Source organism: Petromyzon marinus, unplaced genomic scaffold (genome assembly GCF_048934315.1).
Source record: "Petromyzon marinus isolate PM22_M1 ecotype Great Lakes invasive population unplaced genomic scaffold, UKy_Petmar_22M1.pri1.0 PM_G_Scaffold_24, whole genome shotgun sequence".
In the NCBI taxonomy this organism is placed as follows: Eukaryota; Metazoa; Chordata; class Hyperoartia; order Petromyzontiformes; family Petromyzontidae; genus Petromyzon; species Petromyzon marinus.
In genome coordinates this window covers 2053144-2077164 of record NW_027422806.1, presented here as the reverse complement: position 1 = coordinate 2077164, position 24021 = coordinate 2053144, and the positions used below count along the sequence as shown (strand labels likewise).

The window sequence follows — 24021 nt, the reverse complement described above, 5'->3', positions numbered from 1 at the left end:
TTTCATATATATTTTATTATTTTATTGTTTACCTTCAACGTGACTTTACCGAAAGAGCTAAGAATACGGAATATCATTTGGGTCATTTTTTTGTTACTCAAGATGAGATTTCTGATATTACTGCGTTTTTTTAATATTTACATAACCAATAAAAATTTGTTTTTTTTATTCAGACCGCGCCAATGCCAACGCGAGTGTTTATTGTTGATGGTGAGTTTTGTAAATCTGTCGTACGGTTAAAAAGAATAAAGTTTTCCCGTAAAAAAAATAAAAATCTCTTCGCCTTGGAGCCAATCAGGTTTGAGTTTCTCCCCTCCCACGTGATGCGGAGTTTTCTGGCTCCTCCCCCTCCTCGCTCGCCGCCATTTTGAGAGTCGTGAGGGAGGTGAAGCCTGCGGCCTTGACAACGACGAAGATTCACCAGGGTCAGTGACAACCTCACACTCACACACACTGTAACAACCTCACACTCACACACACACTGACAACCTCACACTCACACACACTGTGACAACCTCACACTCACACACACTGACAACCTCACACACACTGTGACAACCTCACACACACTGTGACAACCTCACACTCACACACACACTGACAACCTCACACTCACACACACTGTAACAACCTCACACTCACACACACACTGACAACCTCACACTCACACACACTGTGACAACCTCACACTCACACACACTGTGACAACCTCACACTCACACACACTGTGACAACTTCACACTCACACTGTGACAACCTCACACTCACACACACACTGTGACAACCTCACACTCACACACTGACAACCTCACACTCACACACTGTGACAACCTCACACTCACACACTGACAATCTCACACACACTGACAACCTCACACACACACTGACAACCTCACACTCACACACTGACAACCTCACACTCACACACACTGTGACAACCTCACACTCACACACACACTGACAACCTCACACTCACACACTGACAACCTCACACTCACACACACACTGACAACCTCACACTCACACACACTGACAACCTCACAATCACACACACTGACAACCTCACACTCACACACACTGACAACCTCACACTCACACACTGACAACCTCACACACACACACTGACAACCTCACCCTCACACTCACACACTGACAACCTCACACTCACACACACACACTGACAACCTCACCCTCACACACACACACTGACAACCTCACACTCACACACACACTGACAACCTCACACTCACACACACACACTGACAACCTCACACTCACACACTGACAACCTCACACTCACACACTGACAACCTCACACTCACACACTGACAACCTCACACTCACACACACACACTGACAACCTCACACTCACACACAGTGACAACCTCACACTCACGCACTGACAACCTCACACACACACACTGACAACCTCACACTCACACACACTGACAACCTCACCCTCACACACACACACTGACAACCTCACACACACACACACTGACAACCTCACACTCACACACACACACTGACAACCTCACACACACACACTGACAACCTCACACACACACTGACAACCTCACACACACTGACAACCTCACACTCACACACTGACAACCTCACACTCACACACTGACAACCTCACACACACACACACACTGACAACCTCACACTTACACACTGACAACCTCACTCACACACACACACTGACAACCTCACACACACTGACAAACTCACACACACACTGACAACCTCACACTCACACACACTGACAACCTCACACTCACACACTGACAACCTCACACTCACACACTGACAACCTCACACACACACTGACAACCTCACACTCACACACACACACTGACAACCTCACACACACACACACTGACAACCTCACACTCACACACACACACTGACAACCTCACACTCACACACATACACTGACAACCTCACACTTACACACTGACAACCTCACTCACACACACACACTGACAACCTCACACACACTGACAAACTCACACACACACTGACAACCTCATACTCACACACACTGACAACCTCACACTCACACTGACAACCTCACACTCACACACTGACAACCTCACACTCACACACACTGACAACCTCACACACACACAGGCTGACAATCTCACACACACACACTGACAACCTCACACTCACACACTGACAACCTCACACTCACACACACTGACAATCTCACACTCACACACTGACCTCACACTCACACACTGACAACCTCACACTCACACACTGACAACCTCACACTCACACACACTGACAATCTCACACTCACACACTGACCTCACACTCACACACTGACAACCTCACACACACACTGACAAACTCACACACTGACAACCTCACACTCACACACACTGACAATCTCACACACACACAGGCAGACAATCTCACACACACACACACTGACAATCTCACACACACACAGGCAGACAATCTCACACACATACACTGACAATCTCACACACACAGAGACTGACAATCTCACACACACACACACAGGCTGACAATCTCACACACACACACACTGACAATCTCTCACACACACACAGGCTGACAATCTCACACTCACACAGGCTGACAATCTCACACACACTGACAATCCCTCACACACACATAGGCAGACAACCTCACACACACACAGGCAGACAATCTCACACACACACACACTGACAACCTCACACACACACAGGCAGACAATCTCACCCACACACACAGGCAGACAATCTCACACACACAGGCAGACAATCTCACACACACACAGGCAGACAATCTCACACACACAGACTGATAATCTCACACTCACAGGCATACAATCTCACACACACAGACTGATAATCTCACACACACAGGCAGACAATCTCACACACACACAGACTGACAATCTCACACACACACACACTGACAATCTCACACACACACAGACTGACAATCTCACACACACATGCTGACAATCTCACACACACACACAGACTGACAATCTCACACACAGGCAGACAATCTCACACACACACACTGACAATCTCACACACACACACAGGCAGACAATCTCACCCACACACAGGCTGACAATCTCACACACACACACTGACAACCTCACACTCACACACTGACAACCTCACACACTGACAACCTCACACTCACACACACTGACAATCTCACACTCACACACTGACCTCACACTCACACACTGACAACCTCACACTCACACACTGACAACCTCACACACACACAGGCTGACAATCTCACACACACACACTGACAACCTCACACTCACACACTGACAACCTCACACAACTGACAACCTCACACTCACACACACTGACAATCTCACACTCACACACTGACCTCACACTCACACACTGACAACCTCACACTCACACACTGACAACCTCACACACACTGACAATCTCACACTCACACACTGACAACCTCACACTCACATACTGACAACCTCACACACACACTGACAAACTCACACACTGACAACCTCACACTCACACACACTGACAATCTCACACACACACACAGGCAGACAATCTCACACACACACACACTGACAATCTCACACACACACAGGCAGACAATCTCACACACACACACTGACAATCTCACACACACAGAGACTGACAATCTCACACACACACACAGGCTGACAATCTCACACACACACACACTGACAATCCCTCACACACACATAGGCAGACAAAACCTCACACACACACAGGCAGACAATCTCACACACACACACACTGACAACCTCACACACACACAGGCAGACAATCTCACCCACACACACAGGCAGACAATCTCACACACACAGGCAGACAATCTCACACACACACAGGCAGACAATCTCACACACACAGACTGATAATCTCACACTCACAGGCATACAATCTAACACACACAGACTGATAATCTCACACACACAGGCAGACAATCTCACACACACACAGACTGACAATCTCACACACACACACACTGACAATCTCACACACACACAGACTGGCAATCTCACACACACATGCTGACAATCTCACAGATACACACAGACTGACAATCTCACACACAGGCAGACAATCTCACACACACACACTGACAATCTCACACACACACACAGGCAGACAATCTCACCCACACACAGGCTGACAATCTCACACACACACACTGACAACCTCACACTCACACACTGACAACCTCACACACTGACAACCTCACACTCACACACACTGACAATCTCACACTCACACACTGACCTCACACTCACACACTGACAACCTCACACTCACACACTGACAACCTCACACACACACAGGCTGACAATCTCACACACACACACTGACAACCTCACACTCACACACTGACAACCTCACACACTGACAACCTCACACTCACACACACTGACAATCTCACACTCACACACTGACCTCACACTCACACACTGACAACCTCACACACACACTGACAACCTCACACTCACACACACACACTGACAACCTCACACACACACACACTGACAACCTCACACTCACACACACACACTGACAACCACACCCTCACACACATACACTGACAACCTCACACTTACACACTGACAACCTCACTCACACACACACACTGACAACCTCACACACACTGACAAACTCACACACACACTGACAACCTCATACTCACACACACTGACAACCTCACACTCACACTGACAACCTCACACTCACACACTGACAACCTCACACTCACACACACTGACAACCTCACACACACACAGGCTGACAATCTCACACACACACACTGACAACCTCACACTCACACACTGACAACCTCACACTCACACACACTGACAATCTCACACTCACACACTGACCTCACACTCACACACTGACAACCTCACACTCACACACTGACAACCTCACACACACTGACAATCTCACACTCACACACTGACAACCTCACACTCACATACTGACAACCTCACACACACACTGACAAACTCACACACTGACAACCTCACACTCACACACACTGACAATCTCACACACACACAGGCAGACAATCTCACACACACACACACTGACAATCTCACACACACACAGGCAGACAATCTCACACACATACACTGACAATCTCACACACACAGAGACTGACAATCTCACACACACACACACAGGCTGACAATCTCACACACACACACACTGACAATCTCTCACACACACACAGGCTGACAATCTCACACTCACACAGGCTGACAATCTCACACACACTGACAATCCCTCACACACACATAGGCAGACAACCTCACACACACACAGGCAGACAATCTCACACACACACACACTGACAACCTCACACACACACAGGCAGACAATCTCACCCACACACACAGGCAGACAATCTCACACACACAGGCAGACAATCTCACACACACACAGGCAGACAATCTCACACACACAGACTGATAATCTCACACTCACAGGCATACAATCTCACACACACAGACTGATAATCTCACACACACAGGCAGACAATCTCACACACACACAGACTGACAATCTCACACACACACACACTGACAATCTCACACACACACAGACTGACAATCTCACACACACATGCTGACAATCTCACACACACACACAGACTGACAATCTCACACACAGGCAGACAATCTCACACACACACACTGACAATCTCACACACACACACAGGCAGACAATCTCACCCACACACAGGCTGACAATCTCACACACACACACTGACAACCTCACACTCACACACTGACAACCTCACACACTGACAACCTCACACTCACACACACTGACAATCTCACACTCACACACTGACCTCACACTCACACACTGACAACCTCACACTCACACACTGACAACCTCACACACACACAGGCTGACAATCTCACACACACACACTGACAACCTCACACTCACACACTGACAACCTCACACAACTGACAACCTCACACTCACACACACTGACAATCTCACACTCACACACTGACCTCACACTCACACACTGACAACCTCACACTCACACACTGACAACCTCACACACACTGACAATCTCACACTCACACACTGACAACCTCACACTCACATACTGACAACCTCACACACACACTGACAAACTCACACACTGACAACCTCACACTCACACACACTGACAATCTCACACACACACACAGGCAGACAATCTCACACACACACACACTGACAATCTCACACACACACAGGCAGACAATCTCACACACACACACTGACAATCTCACACACACAGAGACTGACAATCTCACACACACACACAGGCTGACAATCTCACACACACACACACTGACAATCCCTCACACACACATAGGCAGACAAAACCTCACACACACACAGGCAGACAATCTCACACACACACACACTGACAACCTCACACACACACAGGCAGACAATCTCACACACACACACACTGACAACCTCACACACACACAGGCAGACAATCTCACCCACACACACAGGCAGACAATCTCACACACACAGGCAGACAATCTCACACACACACAGGCAGACAATCTCACACACACAGACTGATAATCTCACACTCACAGGCATACAATCTAACACACACAGACTGATAATCTCACACACACAGGCAGACAATCTCACACACACACAGACTGACAATCTCACACACACACACACTGACAATCTCACACACACACAGACTGGCAATCTCACACACACATGCTGACAATCTCACAGATACACACAGACTGACAATCTCACACACAGGCAGACAATCTCACACACACACACTGACAATCTCACACACACACACAGGCAGACAATCTCACCCACACACAGGCTGACAATCTCACACACACACACTGACAACCTCACACTCACACACTGACAACCTCACACACTGACAACCTCACACTCACACACACTGACAATCTCACACTCACACACTGACCTCACACTCACACACTGACAACCTCACACTCACACACTGACAACCTCACACACACACAGGCTGACAATCTCACACACACACACTGACAACCTCACACTCACACACTGACAACCTCACACACTGACAACCTCACACTCACACACACTGACAATCTCACACTCACACACTGACCTCACACTCACACACTGACAACCTCACACTCACACACTGACAACCTCACACACACACAGGCTGACAATCTCACACACACACACTGACAACCTCACACTCACACACTGACAACCTCACACAACTGACAACCTCACACTCACACACACTGACAATCTCACACTCACACACTGACCTCACACTCACACACTGACAACCTCACACTCACACACTGACAACCTCACACACACTGACAATCTCACACTCACACACTGACAACCTCACACTCACATACTGACAACCTCACACACACACTGACAAACTCACACACTGACAACCTCACACTCACACACACTGACAATCTCACACACACACACAGGCAGACAATCTCACACACACACACACTGACAATCTCACACACACACAGGCAGACAATCTCACACACACACACTGACAATCTCACACACACAGAGACTGACAATCTCACACACACACACAGGCTGACAATCTCACACACACACACACTGACAATCCCTCACACACACATAGGCAGACAAAACCTCACACACACACAGGCAGACAATCTCACACACACACACACTGACAACCTCACACACACACAGGCAGACAATCTCACACACACACACACTGACAACCTCACACACACACAGGCAGACAATCTCACCCACACACACAGGCAGACAATCTCACACACACAGGCAGACAATCTCACACACACACAGGCAGACAATCTCACACACACAGACTGATAATCTCACACTCACAGGCATACAATCTAACACACACAGACTGATAATCTCACACACACAGGCAGACAATCTCACACACACACAGACTGACAATCTCACACACACACACACTGACAATCTCACACACACACAGACTGGCAATCTCACACACACATGCTGACAATCTCACAGATACACACAGACTGACAATCTCACACACAGGCAGACAATCTCACACACACACACTGACAATCTCACACACACACACAGGCAGACAATCTCACCCACACACAGGCTGACAATCTCACACACACACACTGACAACCTCACACTCACACACTGACAACCTCACACACTGACAACCTCACACTCACACACACTGACAATCTCACACTCACACACTGACCTCACACTCACACACTGACAACCTCACACTCACACACTGACAACCTCACACACACACAGGCTGACAATCTCACACACACACACTGACAACCTCACACTCACACACTGACAACCTCACACACTGACAACCTCACACTCACACACACTGACAATCTCACACTCACACACTGACCTCACACTCACACACTGACAACCTCACACTCACACACTGACAACCTCACACACACTGACAATCTCACACTCACACACTGACAACCTCACACTCACATACTGACAACCTCACACACACACTGACAAACTCACACACTGACAACCTCACACACTGACAATCTCACACACACACACAGGCAGACAATCTCACACACACACACACTGACAATCTCACACACACACAGGCAGACAATCTCACACACACACACTGACAATCTCACACACACAGAGACTGACAATCTCACACACACACACAGGCTGACAATCTCACACACACACACACTGACAATCTCTCACACACACACACAGGCTGACAATCTCACACTCACACAGGCTGACAATCTCACACACACTGACAATCTCTCACACACACATAGGCAGACAACCTCACACACACACAGGCAGACAATCTCACACACACACACACACTGACAACCTCACACACACACAGGCAGACAATCTCACCCACACACACAGGCAGACAATCTCACACACACAGGCAGACAATCTCACACACACACACACAGGCAGACAATCTCACACACACAGACTGATAATCTCACACTCACAGGCATACAATCTCACACACACAGACTGATAATCTCACACACACAGGCAGACAATCTCACACACACACAGACTGACAATCTCACACACACACACACACTGACAATCTCACACACACACAGACTGACAATCTCACACACACATGCTGACAATCTCACACACACACACAGACTGACAATCTCACACACAGGCAGACAATCTCACACACACACACTGACAATCTCACACACACACACACAGGCAGACAATCTCACCCACACACACAGGCTGACAATCTCACACACACAGGCTGACAATCTCACACACACACAGTCTGACAATCTCACACTCACACAGACTGACAATCTCTCACACACACAGACTGACAATCTCTCACACACACAGACTGACAATCTCTCACACACACAGGCTGACAATCTCACACTCACACAGACTGACAATCTCACACACACAGGCAGACAATCTCACACACACACAGTCTGACAATCTCACACTCACACAGACTGACAAACTCTCACACACACAGGCTTGATAAAATAAAATAACACAATAAAATTTTCACGACGTTTCGGCCACAACATAAGCGGCCTTCATCAGGTGAAGGGACGAGACTGTCTGGAGGACAGCGCTGGAGCGAACACAGCCACGCTCAGATCACGACCTTTAAGCTGTGTGAGAAGAAACAAAGCGCCTTGACAAAGGAATTAGCATATAATTTAGCATTGAAATAGCTGACTGATTAGCTTGTGACTGGTCACAGAAATGGCTATGTTAAAGTTAAAGCATACACATCCGCAGAGGCACCCCTTGACAAAGGAATTAGCATTGAATTTAGCTAATCACTCAGCTATTTCAATGCTAAATTCTATGCTAATTCCTTTGTCAAGGCGCTCTGTTTCTTCTCACACAGCTTAAAGGTCGCGGTCTGAGCTTGGCTGTGTTCGCTCCAGCGCTGTCCTCCAGACAGTCTTGTCCCTTCACCTGATGAAGGCCGCTTGTGTTGTGGCCGAAACGTCGTGAGAATTTTATTGTGTTATTTTATCAATTTATTATTTTATTCTCATTCTACGTGGTGGTGACTTTACCGAAAGAACCAAAGAAGATCAATCCTTGCAGTCACGAAAGCTTTAAATCGAAACAACTGCCTTGTTCAGGTCACGAGCGCGAGGGGTGACGTCACGCGGAAGGGGAGGGGTGCGGGGGGGTCCGTGACGTCACACGGTCGCCCGCAACCACTCTCCCGCACCGTGACGTCACGCGTGCCTCAACCCCCTCCCCCACCGTGACGTCACGAGCGCAGCTGCAGGGTGACGTCACCGAGCGTGTGGATTGCTGAGGTAAAAACAACACAAAACTATATATTTTTTTCTATATCTCACATTAAACACTTCGGGGTTCATATCAAGCAGAGGGCTGTTATTTTACGTTGCCGAGTAGTTTGATTATAAATACAATTTTACACGTCTTTTTTTTTAAGACTTCGGAGTTGCTACGTCTGAGGGGGTTTTTTTGTTCTTAATTTTTTCTCACCCCTTGAAGGTCACGAAACAAGCGATAAAAAGTGCCGGAATCCGAGTGTTTATAAATAACAAAAACAATATTACACGCTGGGGGGGAGGGGTTAACAGGTCCCTGCAGGGTGGGCTGGTAGGAACATTGGAATTTTGTCAAGTCTCTGCGCTGTCTATTGCTGATTTTACACCCAAACAGCACGAGATTTCACTTCGTTAAAGTATTGAAAGGGGATGGACGGACACATTAATCTATTGCAGGCTGGTACACTCAGTTTACAATCTTCGCTACTACCAGTATAAAGGATGTCAGTGACAAGAGAGTGACTCTCAATGACGTCACTCACGTGGTTAAACAAAGGATGACAGCGACAAGAGAGTGACTCTCAATGACGTCACTCACGTGGTTAAATAAAGGATGACAGTCACACGATATTTCACTTCGTTAGAGTATTGAAAGGGGACGGACGGACGGACACATTCATCTATTGCAGGCTGGTACACTCAGTTTACAATCTTCCTTCCTACCAGTAAAAGTCGCCTCATAGTAGTGATGAGACACCACGTCTGAGGGTTACCCTCAGACGTGGTGTCTCACTAAACACAAACAATAAAAAAAGCGCGGGAAACCCTCAAAAAGTTGTGAGGCGATGGATTTAATTCATTTATTTTATTTTTTATTTGGTATCGCCCTGTGAGCCACGACCCAGCGTCGCTTTCGTGAGGGCGAAACTTTCATCAGCCTCATGGGGTCCACAACATTTTACTTTGCTTGGAAATACGACGTTTTACACCCCCCCCTCCCATCCCCAGCGATTCGATTGCTGTGCAGGGTTTGGAATGTGCTAGGAGATGTTAACTACCTCGCCTGTTATCATCACGGTGACTAGGAGATGTTAACTACCTCGCCTGTCATCATCACGGTGACTAGGAGATGTTAACTACCTCGCCTGTCATCATCACGGTGACTAGGAGATGTTAACTACCTCGCCTGTCATCATCACGGTGACTAGGAGATGTTAACTACCTCGCCTGTCATCATCACGGTGACTAGGAGATGTTAACTACCTCGCCTGTTGTCATCAAGGTGACTAGGAGATGTTAACTACCTCGCCTGTCATCATCACGGTGACTAGGAGATGTTAACTACCTCGCCTGTTATCATCACGGTGACTAGGAGATGTTAACTACCTCGCCTGTCATCATCACGGTGACTAGGAGATGTTAACTACCTCGCCTGTCATCATCACGGTGACTAGGAGATGTTAACTACCTCGCCTGTCATCATCACGGTGACTAGGAGATGTTAACTACCTCGCCTGTCATAATCACGGGGACTAGGAGATGTTAACTACCTCGCCTGTTGTCATCACGGTGACTAGGAGATGTTAACTACCTCGCCCGTTATCATCACGGTGACTAAGATATGTTAACTACCACGCCTGTTATCATCACGGTGACTAGGAGATGTTAACTACCTCGCCTGTCATAATCACGGTGACTAAGAGATGTTAACTACCTCGCCTGTTATCATCACGGTGACTAGGAGATGTTAACTACCTCGCCTGTCATCATCACGGTGACTAGAAGATGTTAACTACCTCACCTGTCATAATCACGGTGACTAGGAGATGTTAACTACCTCGCCTGTTATCATCACGGTAACTAGGAGATGTTAACTACCTCACCTGTTGTCATCAAGGTGACTAGGAGATGTTAACTACCTCGCCTGTCATCACGGTGACTAGGAGATCTTAACTACCTCGCCTGTTATCATCACGGTGACTAGGAGATGTTAACTACCTCGCCTGTTGTCATCAAGGTGACTAGGAGATGTTAACTACCTCGCCTGTTGTCATCACGGTGACTAGGAGATGTTAACTACCTCGCCTGTTATCATCATGGTGACTAGGAGATGTTATCTACCTCGCCTGTTGTCATCACGGTGACTAGGAGATGTTAACTACCTCGCCTGTCGTCATCACGGTGACTAGGAGATGTTAACTACCTCGCCTGTTATCATCACGGTGACTAGGAGATGTTAACTACCTCGCCTGTTATCATCACGGTGACTAGGAGATGTTAACTACCTCGCCTGTCATCATCACCGTGACTAGGAGATGTTAACTACCTCGCCTGTTGTCATCAAGGTGACTAGGAGATGTTAACTACCTCGCCTGTTATCATCACGGTGACTAGGAGATGTTAACTACCTCGCCTGTTATCATCACGGTGACTAGGAGATGTTAGCTACCTCGCCTGTTGTCATCAAGGTGACTAGGAGATGTTAACTACCTCGCCTGTTATCATCACGGTGACTAGGAGATGTTAACTACCTCGCCTGTTATCATCACGGTGACTAGATGTTAACATCCTCGCCTGGCCTACAGGAGATCGTCGGTTCGCGCCCAGGCCCTGACCACGCTTGCTCCTGCTGCTGTATATTTGGAGTCTGCGTCTCTCTCCCCATGTTGATTGCGTGGATTTGTCTCAGGGTCCTCCGATTTTTCCCGATACGGGGCCATCCATTTAGTTCGTTGTCATGGAGGGGGATACCCAAAATGCGTACGCTTGCATATGGGGGGGTCTACTCACAATGTACGCATAGGAAATGGGGGGGGGGGGTTGAAGCCTCGATAATAATGCAGCCGGCGGTGGACTATCTGTTTGCTTAAACACGTTAATATTAATAATTGATCGTTTCTGCGTGGATTACATATCGGCCGTTCTACAGGATTCTAGGGGGTGGGGGGGGGGTGATGCGTCAGGCGAACGTACGTAGGCAGGTGGGGGGGGGGGGGGTGTGTAAAAAGTCCGCGTGCGTACGGGGTCAGGTTTTGACAGATTTTTGCGTACGCACGAAAGGGATGGCCCCTACACATTTAGATACTGTACAGCACTCTACACGGAGTGATCCCAGCTGTCCGGCAATGGTTTGTGTGATCATTCTCTGTACTACAGAGTGGCATGTGTGTCATCTCCATTGGTTTCCTCCGAGTTTCCCTTCCATAGCTAAACCCACAAACACAGTGGAACTGGTACTTGCCAGAACCACATCCCAAAGCTAAAAGATTACCTGGAAATGGCTCAGTGGGAGGGATCACAGCAACATCACCCCCTCTTGTGCAAACTTGGCAGGACCCCTCCTGAAGAAGAGTTGAGACTCAGTGGGGCTATCCTGAGCAACAGGCGTATTCATACATTAACAATACGGATGAATACAGACGGCACATTGAGTGTGGCATGCAGTCATTATCCTCTGCCATTGTCAATCGACTTGTGGAACGAAGGCCTCCCCAATTCGTCCCAATCTCAAGTGGTGAGGACTCAACACAGCCAGTCAGCCACTGACAAGCTCACTCACCCATTAACTCACTCACCCACCACACTGCAGGTCACAGCAGCACATTCGCGCAGCTAGTCAGCCACTGACAAGCTCCCTCACCCACTAACTCACTCATCCAACCACCCACTCATCACATTGAAGGTTACGACAGCACGCTAAGCCAGCCAGCCACTGACAGGCTCACTCACCCACTAATTCACTTGCACCCACTCACCAAACTGCAAGCACAACAAGACACTCACTGAGCCAACCAGCCACTGACTAGTTCACTCACTCACCCACGCACGCATCCACTTACCCACTCACCACATTGCAGGTCACGACAGCACACTAAAGCCAGTCGGCCACTCACAGGCTCACTCACCCACTAACTCACCCACCCACTCACCAAACTGCAGGCACAACAAGACACTCACTGAACCAGTCAGCCACTGACAAGTTCACTCACCCAGAAACCCATCCACTCACCCCACCACCCTGCAGGTCACAACACACTCACCCTCGCAGAGGTTTTTGGGCAAGCGTTGCGCACTTTCAGATGCGCTTCTGCGTCCGTCTGGAACCATTTTCCTTCCGCTATTAGGAATCCACTGAAACTGTGCATTTTAAAATCATCTAGATTGAAGACTAATTTCTTTTGCACTGGTCTTTGTGTTTTGTTTCTTGTCCTCTACCCGTACCTCTGATTAGCAAGGTTCGCTCTGTACGGTGTGAAATAAGTTCAACGTGCATACACCCAGCCCATCAGCCACTTACAAGTTCGCTCACTCACCCACAAACTCATCCACCCACTCACCAAACCGCAGGTCAGAACACTCCCCCTGCTCAGCAATTTATCCTCTAAAACCGTCGCTCTCCCAACTGATTTCTGTTTGCTTCGCCATCGTACTTTACCTCACTTGCTTCCGTCATTACGCTGACCAAGATCTCTCGCCACCCTTAACGAACGAGACCGCACCCCGGTGCTCTCTCTGGAGCTCTGAGCCGGTCAATAAACGGCAGGAGCTCGCAAAAAAAAAAACGCGAACGCATTTCGCGCGCTCCATGCGAAAACGTGTTTCACCCGCGATTCGTTTCCCTCAACCAGAACGGCGGCGACTGGGAACAGGAGAACTGGCGACCCCCCGGGGCCAGTGGTCAGGCGGGGAGGAAATGTCGGCGCACGAACAAATTCTGGTGTGCAACTTGAGGAAGTGCCGGCGCATTGTCGGCGACTTCGCCTGGGTCACCTCCTGCTCGCATCTCTTTTGCGACGAGGACGGCGAACGCGAGTTCAAGACGGGGGCGGCCGCCTGCCCGGCGTGCGGCGCCTTGCCGCGCGGCAGCCTGGACGTGGTGCGGGTCTGCTTGAACCCCCCCGAGGAGCACAAGTCCATGGTGCTGGCGGGCCTAGGGCCGGACGTCATCCAGGAGATATGTTCGCGGGCGCTTTCATTCTGGATCTTTCAGGTATCGGCGACGGATCGGTGACTTTTTAAAAATAAAAATTAAATTTATTTTTAAAAAGTAACAAACTGAAATGTTTTATATTTTAGCGGATAAAGTCCCACTGAGCTACGTAACCTCTTTTTTTTGCAGAAGCGACCTGGCCATCACGAATGATAGCCCAACCCAAGCGGCTGTTATCATCACGTGGAAATTTACAGCAGTCAAATACTCTAAAACGCGTTAGATGTCGTTTCTAAACATTGGGAGGGAAAAATCAGAGGACCTGGAGAAAATCCACACGGCCACTGGGAGAACGTGCAAACTCCAAACATAAGTAGTGACTAACTCGGAGACAAAAAGACTTGGAGGCATTTCTTTATTTAGCGAGCACCATTGGAATGACGCAGTTAATATTTAGTCCGTCTATTATCGGTGGCACTACTTAGAACATGTACAGCGTTTAAGATGTCACTCTTGAATTAATTTGCGTGATTTATGAATATTTTTCTCCTGCTGGGTTCTTTCGGTAAAGTCACGTAGAATGGAGATAAAATAATAAAAATAATAACAGAATTTATTATGTTATTATTATTTTAATTTTTATTACAGAATAAATTCTGTTTTATTTTTTTATCTCAATTCTACGTGGTGACTTTACCGAAAGAACCCAGAAGATGAATCCCTGCAGTCACGAAAGCTTTAAATTGAAAATTATGAATATTTGTTTTTCATTCTTTCGAATTTTTTTTGGAGCTTCGTCATTCCCAGAGGCTTCGCTAACCGAGTTATTCTTCTACACGTAAGTCCCCTTGCGCGTACGGCTCTTTAACCGATAAAAAATACGTTTAATCAAATTTTCCATCTCGCAGGTGCACCAGGAGAGACTGTATCAGGAACACTTGGCCGTGAAATCAAAGAGGCTCAGGGTGCAGTCTGAGGACCGCTTCAAGCAGGAGATCCAGAACAAGGTCACGGAGGTCGCCACTCTGAAGCGGCAGTTCTCGCTTGCTAAGAGCGAGCTGGCCAAGTTCAAGAAGAGGTACAACGAGGCTGCCGAGAAACTGCTGGAGAGGGACCGGGAGCAGAAGAAACTGCAGGTCTCCTACGATCGCCTCCGCCTGCGATTCTCCGCTATCGACGAGGGGAGACGCGCTGAGGAGGAGGAGGCTCTGAACGGCGCGGCGTCCTCGCCATTCATAGTGAGATTCGGTAGGGCCGTTTGAACTTTAGTAATAGGTTTTTACCCTTTTAGCTGGCACAAAAACTGACACCTTTATTCAAGGCATCATGTTTGCAATAACCACAACACAAGCAGTCAAAATGCAAACAAAAGAGACAACTCTGATAATAATATGCACTGTCCTTGAATTTGATTGGTCCACACCCGAGACGGCTTTTCTTAGAGCCTAGTCTCCACTGGTGTTGGACCAGAAGACGCCAAAAGGCGTACAACTCAAAAACAGCGCACCATCAGGGAGTATTGAGGGCTCGGGGTAAACCTTTACATTATGAGACCTCCTTTGCCAGTAACAAGATATAGGAATAGGTTTTTACCCTTTTGGCTGGCACAACAAAAACTGACACCTTTATACAAGGAATCATGTTTGCAATAACCACAACACAAGCAGTCAAAAATGCAAACGAAAAGAAACAACTCTGGTAATGATATGTTTGAACTTTGTTAGGAACCGACCAAGCAGGGAAAATGGGGATAGGTTCATACGGTGACGTTTTGTACGTAATGTAATTTTTTCCCCCACCCCCCCCCCCCCCCTGTAGCAGAGACGTCGACCCCGCGAACATCGCAAGGCGCGGAGGGAAACGCGTGGAGCTGGATGATGAAGACGCCTCCGTGCTGCCGCCCTGAGGGGACGGAGTTTGCGCCGAGGCCGTTGTTTTTCGACGGCAGCCCCCCGGGCAGGTCGCCGCAATCCGATGGCTTCCTCCGCTTCCCCTTCCCCGCCAAAGCCGCGGTGACCGGAGCCAGGAAGTGACCTCCCCCCGGTAACAACGCGAGAGTCCTTCCCTTCGCGCCCGCCTCCTCGCCCTCCAATGCGGTCGCAAGGGGTTCCCCAAAAAAAAAACTCGTGGGGAAAAAAAACGACGCAAAAAGGACCTCGCCCACTGGCCTCACCGCTCATCAGATTCCTGTGGTCTTAACACTGCCCGCAGGTCATCTGCCTACTACCCTGTGGCGCTTGGCAGGAGCCTCTCGTCGTCACCGCCAGTCGATTGCCTCCTCTGAGCGCAAACGGAATCCGAATCGGAAATATTTATTTACGCTGGAGGTAGGAATCCGACAAGCTGTGAAGCTCTTTTCCCACAGACTTCTGGTCGGGGGCCCCGGGGTAAAAACGTTACAGCGACAAACAAATACAAAAAACCACGTCGTGCACAAGCGTCACGGGGTCCACGCGTGCGAGCGCGCGCCTCGTCGCCCCCGTCAGTTGTGTTCGGAGAGCCGCTCGCTGGAGATTCTCACGCACCACGACGACGATAACGCCGCGTCATTGAGCTATCGTTTGTGATGGCCAGGTCGCTTATGAAAATAGCTGCGTGGGTCGGTGGGTCCTCGGCCTGGTAAAATGAAAAATAAATTTGTTGAGTTTAATAGTTTCAATTCGTTACTACTTTAGCGCACACCAATTGTGTTCTGGGAGAGCAAACCCACAACGTTGACAGTGGAGTTTGACGTCCCGCTTGGTGATCACCACCAGCGGCAGTAACTGAACGACCGCACTCCGTTCACGTGACAAACGTCTCCCATTGGCCGTGCCGGGTGGGGCTCACAGGGTTACGTCACTTTCACATCCATCAGAAACTTTTGTCTATACTGGAGGAATCCGTGCAGCCCTACAGGAGGTTGTAGGTGCGATCCCAATTCTGACAGCTGCTGCCGTATATTTGGAGCTTGCGTCTCTCTCACTCTCTCATCATCATCATCATCACCACAGTGGCTATGAGATGTTAACTACCTCACCCGGTCTACAGGAGGTCGTGGGTTCGATCCCGACTCTGACAGCTGCTGCTATAAACCGTGGCCGATGAGCTCCCGCTTTCGACCCCGCCGATTTGCGTGCTGGAGAGTAAACCCATGACATTTACCGCTTGAGCACCGTTAATTTTTTCCAGCGGGTAGGTTACCAGGTGTCGTCGTTGGCGTTCGGGGGAGGGGGGACAGGCCGGTGGTGGCGGCGCTCGTGACGGCACAGAGGGGTTTGCCGTTTAGAATCTCGCTGCGGCCGACCCGGGAGTTACCGTGGTGCGCGTTGTTTCTCAATGTTGTGTTGGAGTAAGTGCTGTTCACAAGAGGGAACCTGTTCCATTTGTTTTTCATTAAAAAGTTTAGGACTTTGCGGCCGCCAAAAACACTTCCTTTACATTACACAGACCACCCATACAGGTCGACACAACAACCGCCATTCGCCACTAAGTGGCGGTGACCTCACCACATCGCTTGTGCCAGGCTATGTGCATGTTGAGGCCACGTGAAGTGTCGAAGGCCCACTGGTAGGAGGTTATGGGGCAGACCCAGGTGCCAGGGGTCCACTGACTGAAATGAATGGCCGATGCACCACCTGTGCCCCGTACTGTGCCAACTTGCTGTGCTTCAGCCACCCAACTGCCCAGCAGCAGCATTCACGAGCCTCCTCCAATTAGGCCGATCTAGACACCACTGGTACCAGTCCACTCAGCTCCACATCCTCTTGTACCACATCACTCCATCTCTTCTCGTTTAGCCCCCTCTATCTGGCTGAACAAAAGCTGTTTAGGCATGTGGGCTACATGACCCAACTAATGCAACCTTGCCTGCCAGAGGAGCTCACCGATGGGATTTTGTCCAGATCTTTTAAAGATCTGTGAGCTCCTCACACAATCCAGCCTGGTTAAACCCAGGATGGATCTTAGGCAGGCCAGCCTAAATGTTTCTAACCAGGGAAGATTTTCCTTTAGGGGGGTTTACATTTTGCAAGCGTAGAGAAGGGAGGGCATGACTGGCCGAGAAGATCCGAAGCTTCATAGGGAGTGACAGACCAGGTAGCTTTACGCAACTGATGGAAAGTTAATGCCGCTTGACTGATTCGGAATGAGACCTCTGTTGTCAAACCGGAGCTGGTCATGAGCACACTGCCCAGGTATGGAAAACTCTTCACTCTCTCCACAAACACAAAGATCCCCCATATAGCCTTAACAGGCCGGCATGGCACATGAAGGGGTGAGTGGCAAGCACAATGCCACGTCAGAATTGGGTATTACAGATAGGTAGCCTGCCGCCAACAAAAGAAAAGCTCCAGCAGAATTGCTTCATTATTTAGTTCTATCCATGGCTGGGTGAGCACGTCCCTACTTATCAAGCATTGTGCTCACCATTGTACCGAGTCACTTAAACGCAGGCGAGCTGCTGCTTCTCTACTGCATGAAAGTGACATGGCATGTTATCGTGAAACACCTCTATAGGCTTATCTTCCAAAGCCTCCAATTTGTGCGCAAGCTTTAACCCGCATTACATCGCCAATACTAACTAAAATAGCGCCTTCATCTACTGGCAGAAATTTAGTAACACGCTTTTCAAGATGATTACAAATCAGAACCTCTGAGTGCGTGTGATCCAGCCACCGTTTAACGCACTAAAACATCACCTATTGATAATACTCATGTTTAGTTTCATATCGCGTCATCATTCATTGCAAATTGCATCTCACCATCGCTGAGGAACCTCAGGCATACAGGCTGTGAGCCAACACCAACAATTAGCCAAGCTCTGCAGTCCTCTGCAAATTAAGTTAATGAGTGTTGATCCCTCCAATTTGCACAATTGGCTCCGTACCGTGCAAAAGAAGTTCAACATACACGCATACAGAAGGGATCTACAATATTTAGTCTGCACTTTGCTGTACTGCCTTCTTCCGGCGTGCCGGGGAGTGGCACCTCGACGTCCATGGGAAGGGATTTTCGCAAAACGTGTGCGGTCCAGCCACCCTCACTGCCTCTGCGGTGCTGGATTAGAGGCTACATACAGCATAGCCATCACCACCAAGCTATCTGTGATCCCCGAGATGCCTTTGTCCGTCTCCAAATTACACGCACTTTGCCCGTCTTAATGCAATGGACGCCACAAATACAGACTCTGAAATATCGAATCTCACGAATGAGAATGCTTACCTACCCTGCTTGGTGGGTTAGCACAGGGGTCCCCAACCCCCTGTTAGGAACCGGGCCGCACAGCAGCAGGAGGTGAGCAGTGAGTCCGCGTGTGGCCCGCCCCCATTATTTTATTATTTACCACTTCCGTCCGCGCCTCTTTCCCGCACTGCGCACTTGTCTCAGTCACAGTGTTGGTATAAAGCCCACAAGCTCTAACCCCCTAGTAGCCACAATGTGTAATAAACAAACGTCGCTGGAGAGCTTCTTTGAAAAGGGGGAAAGACCCAATGATGAACCCCCCCCCGCCCGGTCCGTGAAAAAAATTGTCTTCCACGAAACCGGTCCCTGGTGCCAAAAAGGGTGGGGGCCGCTGGGTTAGCACATTCCAAATGTAGCGTAATAGCGCCGTCTGCCGACTGAAAGTTATAAATACAGTGTACGGCAGTACATACGTCAGCAGGCGACAGTACACATGGGGGGAAGACCACTAGGACAGAGTTCATGGCCCCGATGATGGCAGCCTCGGCCGGTTGGTGCGCCCTGTTTTGTCCAGTTTTGTCTTGAGAGGGGCTTGCTGTTCAACACACTCGTGCTGGTGAGAGAGGCCTGCTGTTCATCACACCCGTGCTGGTGAGAGAGGCCTGCTGTTGAGAGGCCTGCTGTTCATCACACCCGTGCTGGTGAGAGAGGCCTGCTGTTCAGTACACCCGTGTTGAGGGGCCTGCTGTTCAGCACACCCTTGCTGGTGAGAGAGGCCTGCTGTTGAGAGGCCTGCTGTTCAGCACACCTGCGCTGGTGAGAGAGGCCTGCTGTTGAGGGGCCTGCTGTTCAGCACACCCGTGCTGGTGAGAGGGGCCTGCTGTTCATCACATCCGTGTTGGTGAGAGGGGCCTGCTGTTCAGCACACCCGTGCTGGTGAGAGAGGCCTGCTGTTCAGCACACCCGTGTTGAGGGGTCTGCTGTTCAGCACACCCGTGCTGGTGAGAGGGGCCTGCTGTTGAGGGGCCTGCTGTTCAGCACACCCGTGCTGGTGAGAGAGGCCTGCTGTTCAGCACACCCGTGTTGAGGGGCCTACTGTTCAGTACACCCGTGCTGGTGAGAGGGGCCTGCTGTTCAACACACCCGTGCTGGTGAGAGGGGCCTACTGTTCAGCACACCCGTGCTGGTGAGACGGGCCTGCTGTTCAACACACCCGTGCTGGTGAGAGGGGCCTGCTGTTTAACACACCCGTGCTGGTGAGTGGGGCCTGCTGTTTTAACACACCCGTGCTGGTGAGAGGGGCCTGCTGTTCAGCACACCCGTGCTGGTGAGAGGGGCCTACTGTTCAGCACACCCGTGCTGGTGAGAGGGGCCTGCTGTTCAACACACCCGTGCTGGTGCGAAGATGGCGCCGATGATAGTAGCCTCAGCCGGTCGGTGCGCCCTGTTTTGTCTTGTTTTGTCTGTCAATTCAGTGTTTTGCCAAGATTTTCGGAGTTCTTTAACAAGAGACGAACTTTTAAATATCAGGGAAACAACTCCTGTGGATTTAATTCCTACTTTTCTGCTTCCAGCGGCAGAATTAGTAGGCATTCTTGTCAATGCCGCGCTAGGCTTTGCTCAAGCAGCGAAACGCCGCCCAAGGGGTAAACGGTCGGGGGCTCTAGTACGGCTACGCAGACGCGGGATCCGAACAGTGCTTCTGAGCTTTTTCCTCTCCAACGTACGTTCACTGTACAACAAAATGGATGAACTTCAGCTACTGATGGTAAAAAACAAAGACTTTCTTTCAACTTCTGCTTTGTGCTTCACGGAAACATGGCTGTGTGATTTGATTCCGGACACTTCGCTACAACTAGCAGGATTCCATCTTGTAAGATCGGATCGTGACATAGCACTCTCCGGCAAGACGAAAGGCGGTGGTATTTGTTTTTACATTAATAGTGGCTGGTGTGTAGATGTCACAGTGATTCTGCAACATTGTTCTCCACTCCTTGAATCAATTTTTATAACCTGTAAACCGTTTTACTCGCCTCGCGAGTTCGCGTCGCTCATTTTGGTCGGAGTTTATTTGCAGCCTTGTCCTCAGGTTAAAGAGGCCCAACGCATGCTCGCCGATCAGATTCTGAGTGTGGAGCGAGCAAATCCAGATTCGTTGGTTATCGTACTTGGCGACTTTAACAAAAGTAATCTCAGCCACGAACTCCCCAAATACATACAATTCATTAAATGCCCAACCAAAGAAGGGAACACTCTGGATCACTGCTACACTACAGTCAGTAGAGCCTACCACGCCGTCCCCCGAGCAGCACTAGGACACTCTGACCATGCCATAGTCCACCTGATTCCTGCATACAGGCAGAAACTAAAACTCTGTAAACCTGCTGTGAGGACATCTAAACAGTGGACCAGTGAGGCTGTGGAAGATTTGCGGGCGTGCTTAGACTGTACTGACTGGGATATGTTCACGACTGCTACCAATAGTCTGGATGAACTCACAGCGGCTGTGACGTCCTACATCAGCTTCTGTGAGGACTGCTGTATCCCAACACGTACCAGGGTGAACTTTAACAACAATAAGCCCTGGTTCTCAGCAAAGCTCAGAAGGTTGAGGTTGGAGAAGGAGGAAGCGTTTAGGAGTGGAGATAGAGACAGATTCAAGGAGTCGAAGAACAGGTTTAGCAAAGCGGTGAGAGAGGCTAAACGACTGTACTCAGAGAGACTAAAACACCAGTTCTCTACAAACAACGCTGCTTCTGTCTGGAGAGGGCTCAGGCAGATCACCAACTACAAACCCAGAGCCCCCCACACCACTAACGACTCCCGCCTAGCCAACGACCTGAACGAGTTCTACTGTAGATTTGAAAGACAATTGGACTGTCCTGAACCACCCCTTCCAACCCAAGAGGCCCCATCCCCCACCAATACTACAGAGACGACTATCTCCTTTCAGGAGGGAGAAGTTAATAGACTTTTCAAGAGGCAGAATCCACGCAAAGCAGCCGGGCCGGTCTCTGTCTCTCCAGCCACCCTCAGGCACTGCGCTGACCAGCTGTCTCCGGTGTTCACCAACATCTTTAACACCTCCCTGGAGACATGCCATGTACCAGCCTGTCTCAAGTCCTCCACCATCATCCCTGTGCCCAAAAAGCTAAGGCCAACAGGACTAAATGATTACAGACCGGTCGCCCTTACATCTGTGGTAATGAAGTCTTTTGAGCGCCTGGTCCTGGCACACCTCAAAGCCATCACAGACCCTCTCCTGGACCCCCTTCAGTTTGCCTACAGAGCCAACAGGTCTGTGGACGACGCAGTTAACATGGCCCTCCACTTCACCCTACAGCATCTGGACGCCCCAGCATCCTACGCCAGGATCCTGTTTGTGGACTTCAGCTCTGCCTTTAACACCATCATCCCTGCCCTGCTTCAGGACAAGCTCTTCCAGCTGAACGTGCCCTACACCACCTGTAAATGGATCACACTTCCTGTCTGACAGGAAGCAGTGCGTTAAGCTGGGAACACA

At 49.4% G+C, this 24021-nt stretch overlaps 1 protein-coding gene across 1 annotated transcript; it reads left to right on the top strand.

The window, feature by feature from the left end:
- Nucleotides 1-363: 363 nt before the first annotated feature.
- On the top strand, nt 364-18730 carry LOC142913287 (E3 ubiquitin-protein ligase CCNB1IP1-like). The gene is made up of 4 exons (XM_076060828.1): nt 364-425; nt 15034-15395; nt 16244-16583; nt 17154-18730. Exons 2-4 carry the CDS (start codon nt 15099-15101, stop codon nt 17366-17368), a joined length of 852 nt encoding a protein of 283 aa, XP_075916943.1. The 5' UTR covers nt 364-425; nt 15034-15098; the 3' UTR covers nt 17369-18730.
- The last annotated feature ends 5291 nt before the right edge of the window (nt 18731-24021 follow it).

Bases quoted from the DNA above. Each gene is read 5' to 3' on its own strand.
- LOC142913287 (XM_076060828.1), top strand. From the start codon at position 15,099: ATGTCGGCGCACGAACAAATTCTGGTGTGCAACTTGAGGAAGTGCCGG. The intron at 15,396-16,243 runs GTATCGGCGACG...TCCATCTCGCAG, and splicing joins TTTCATTCTGGATCTTTCAG to GTGCACCAGGAGAGACTGTA. The intron at 16,584-17,153 runs GTAGGGCCGTTT...CCCCCCCTGTAG, and splicing joins GCCATTCATAGTGAGATTCG to CAGAGACGTCGACCCCGCGA.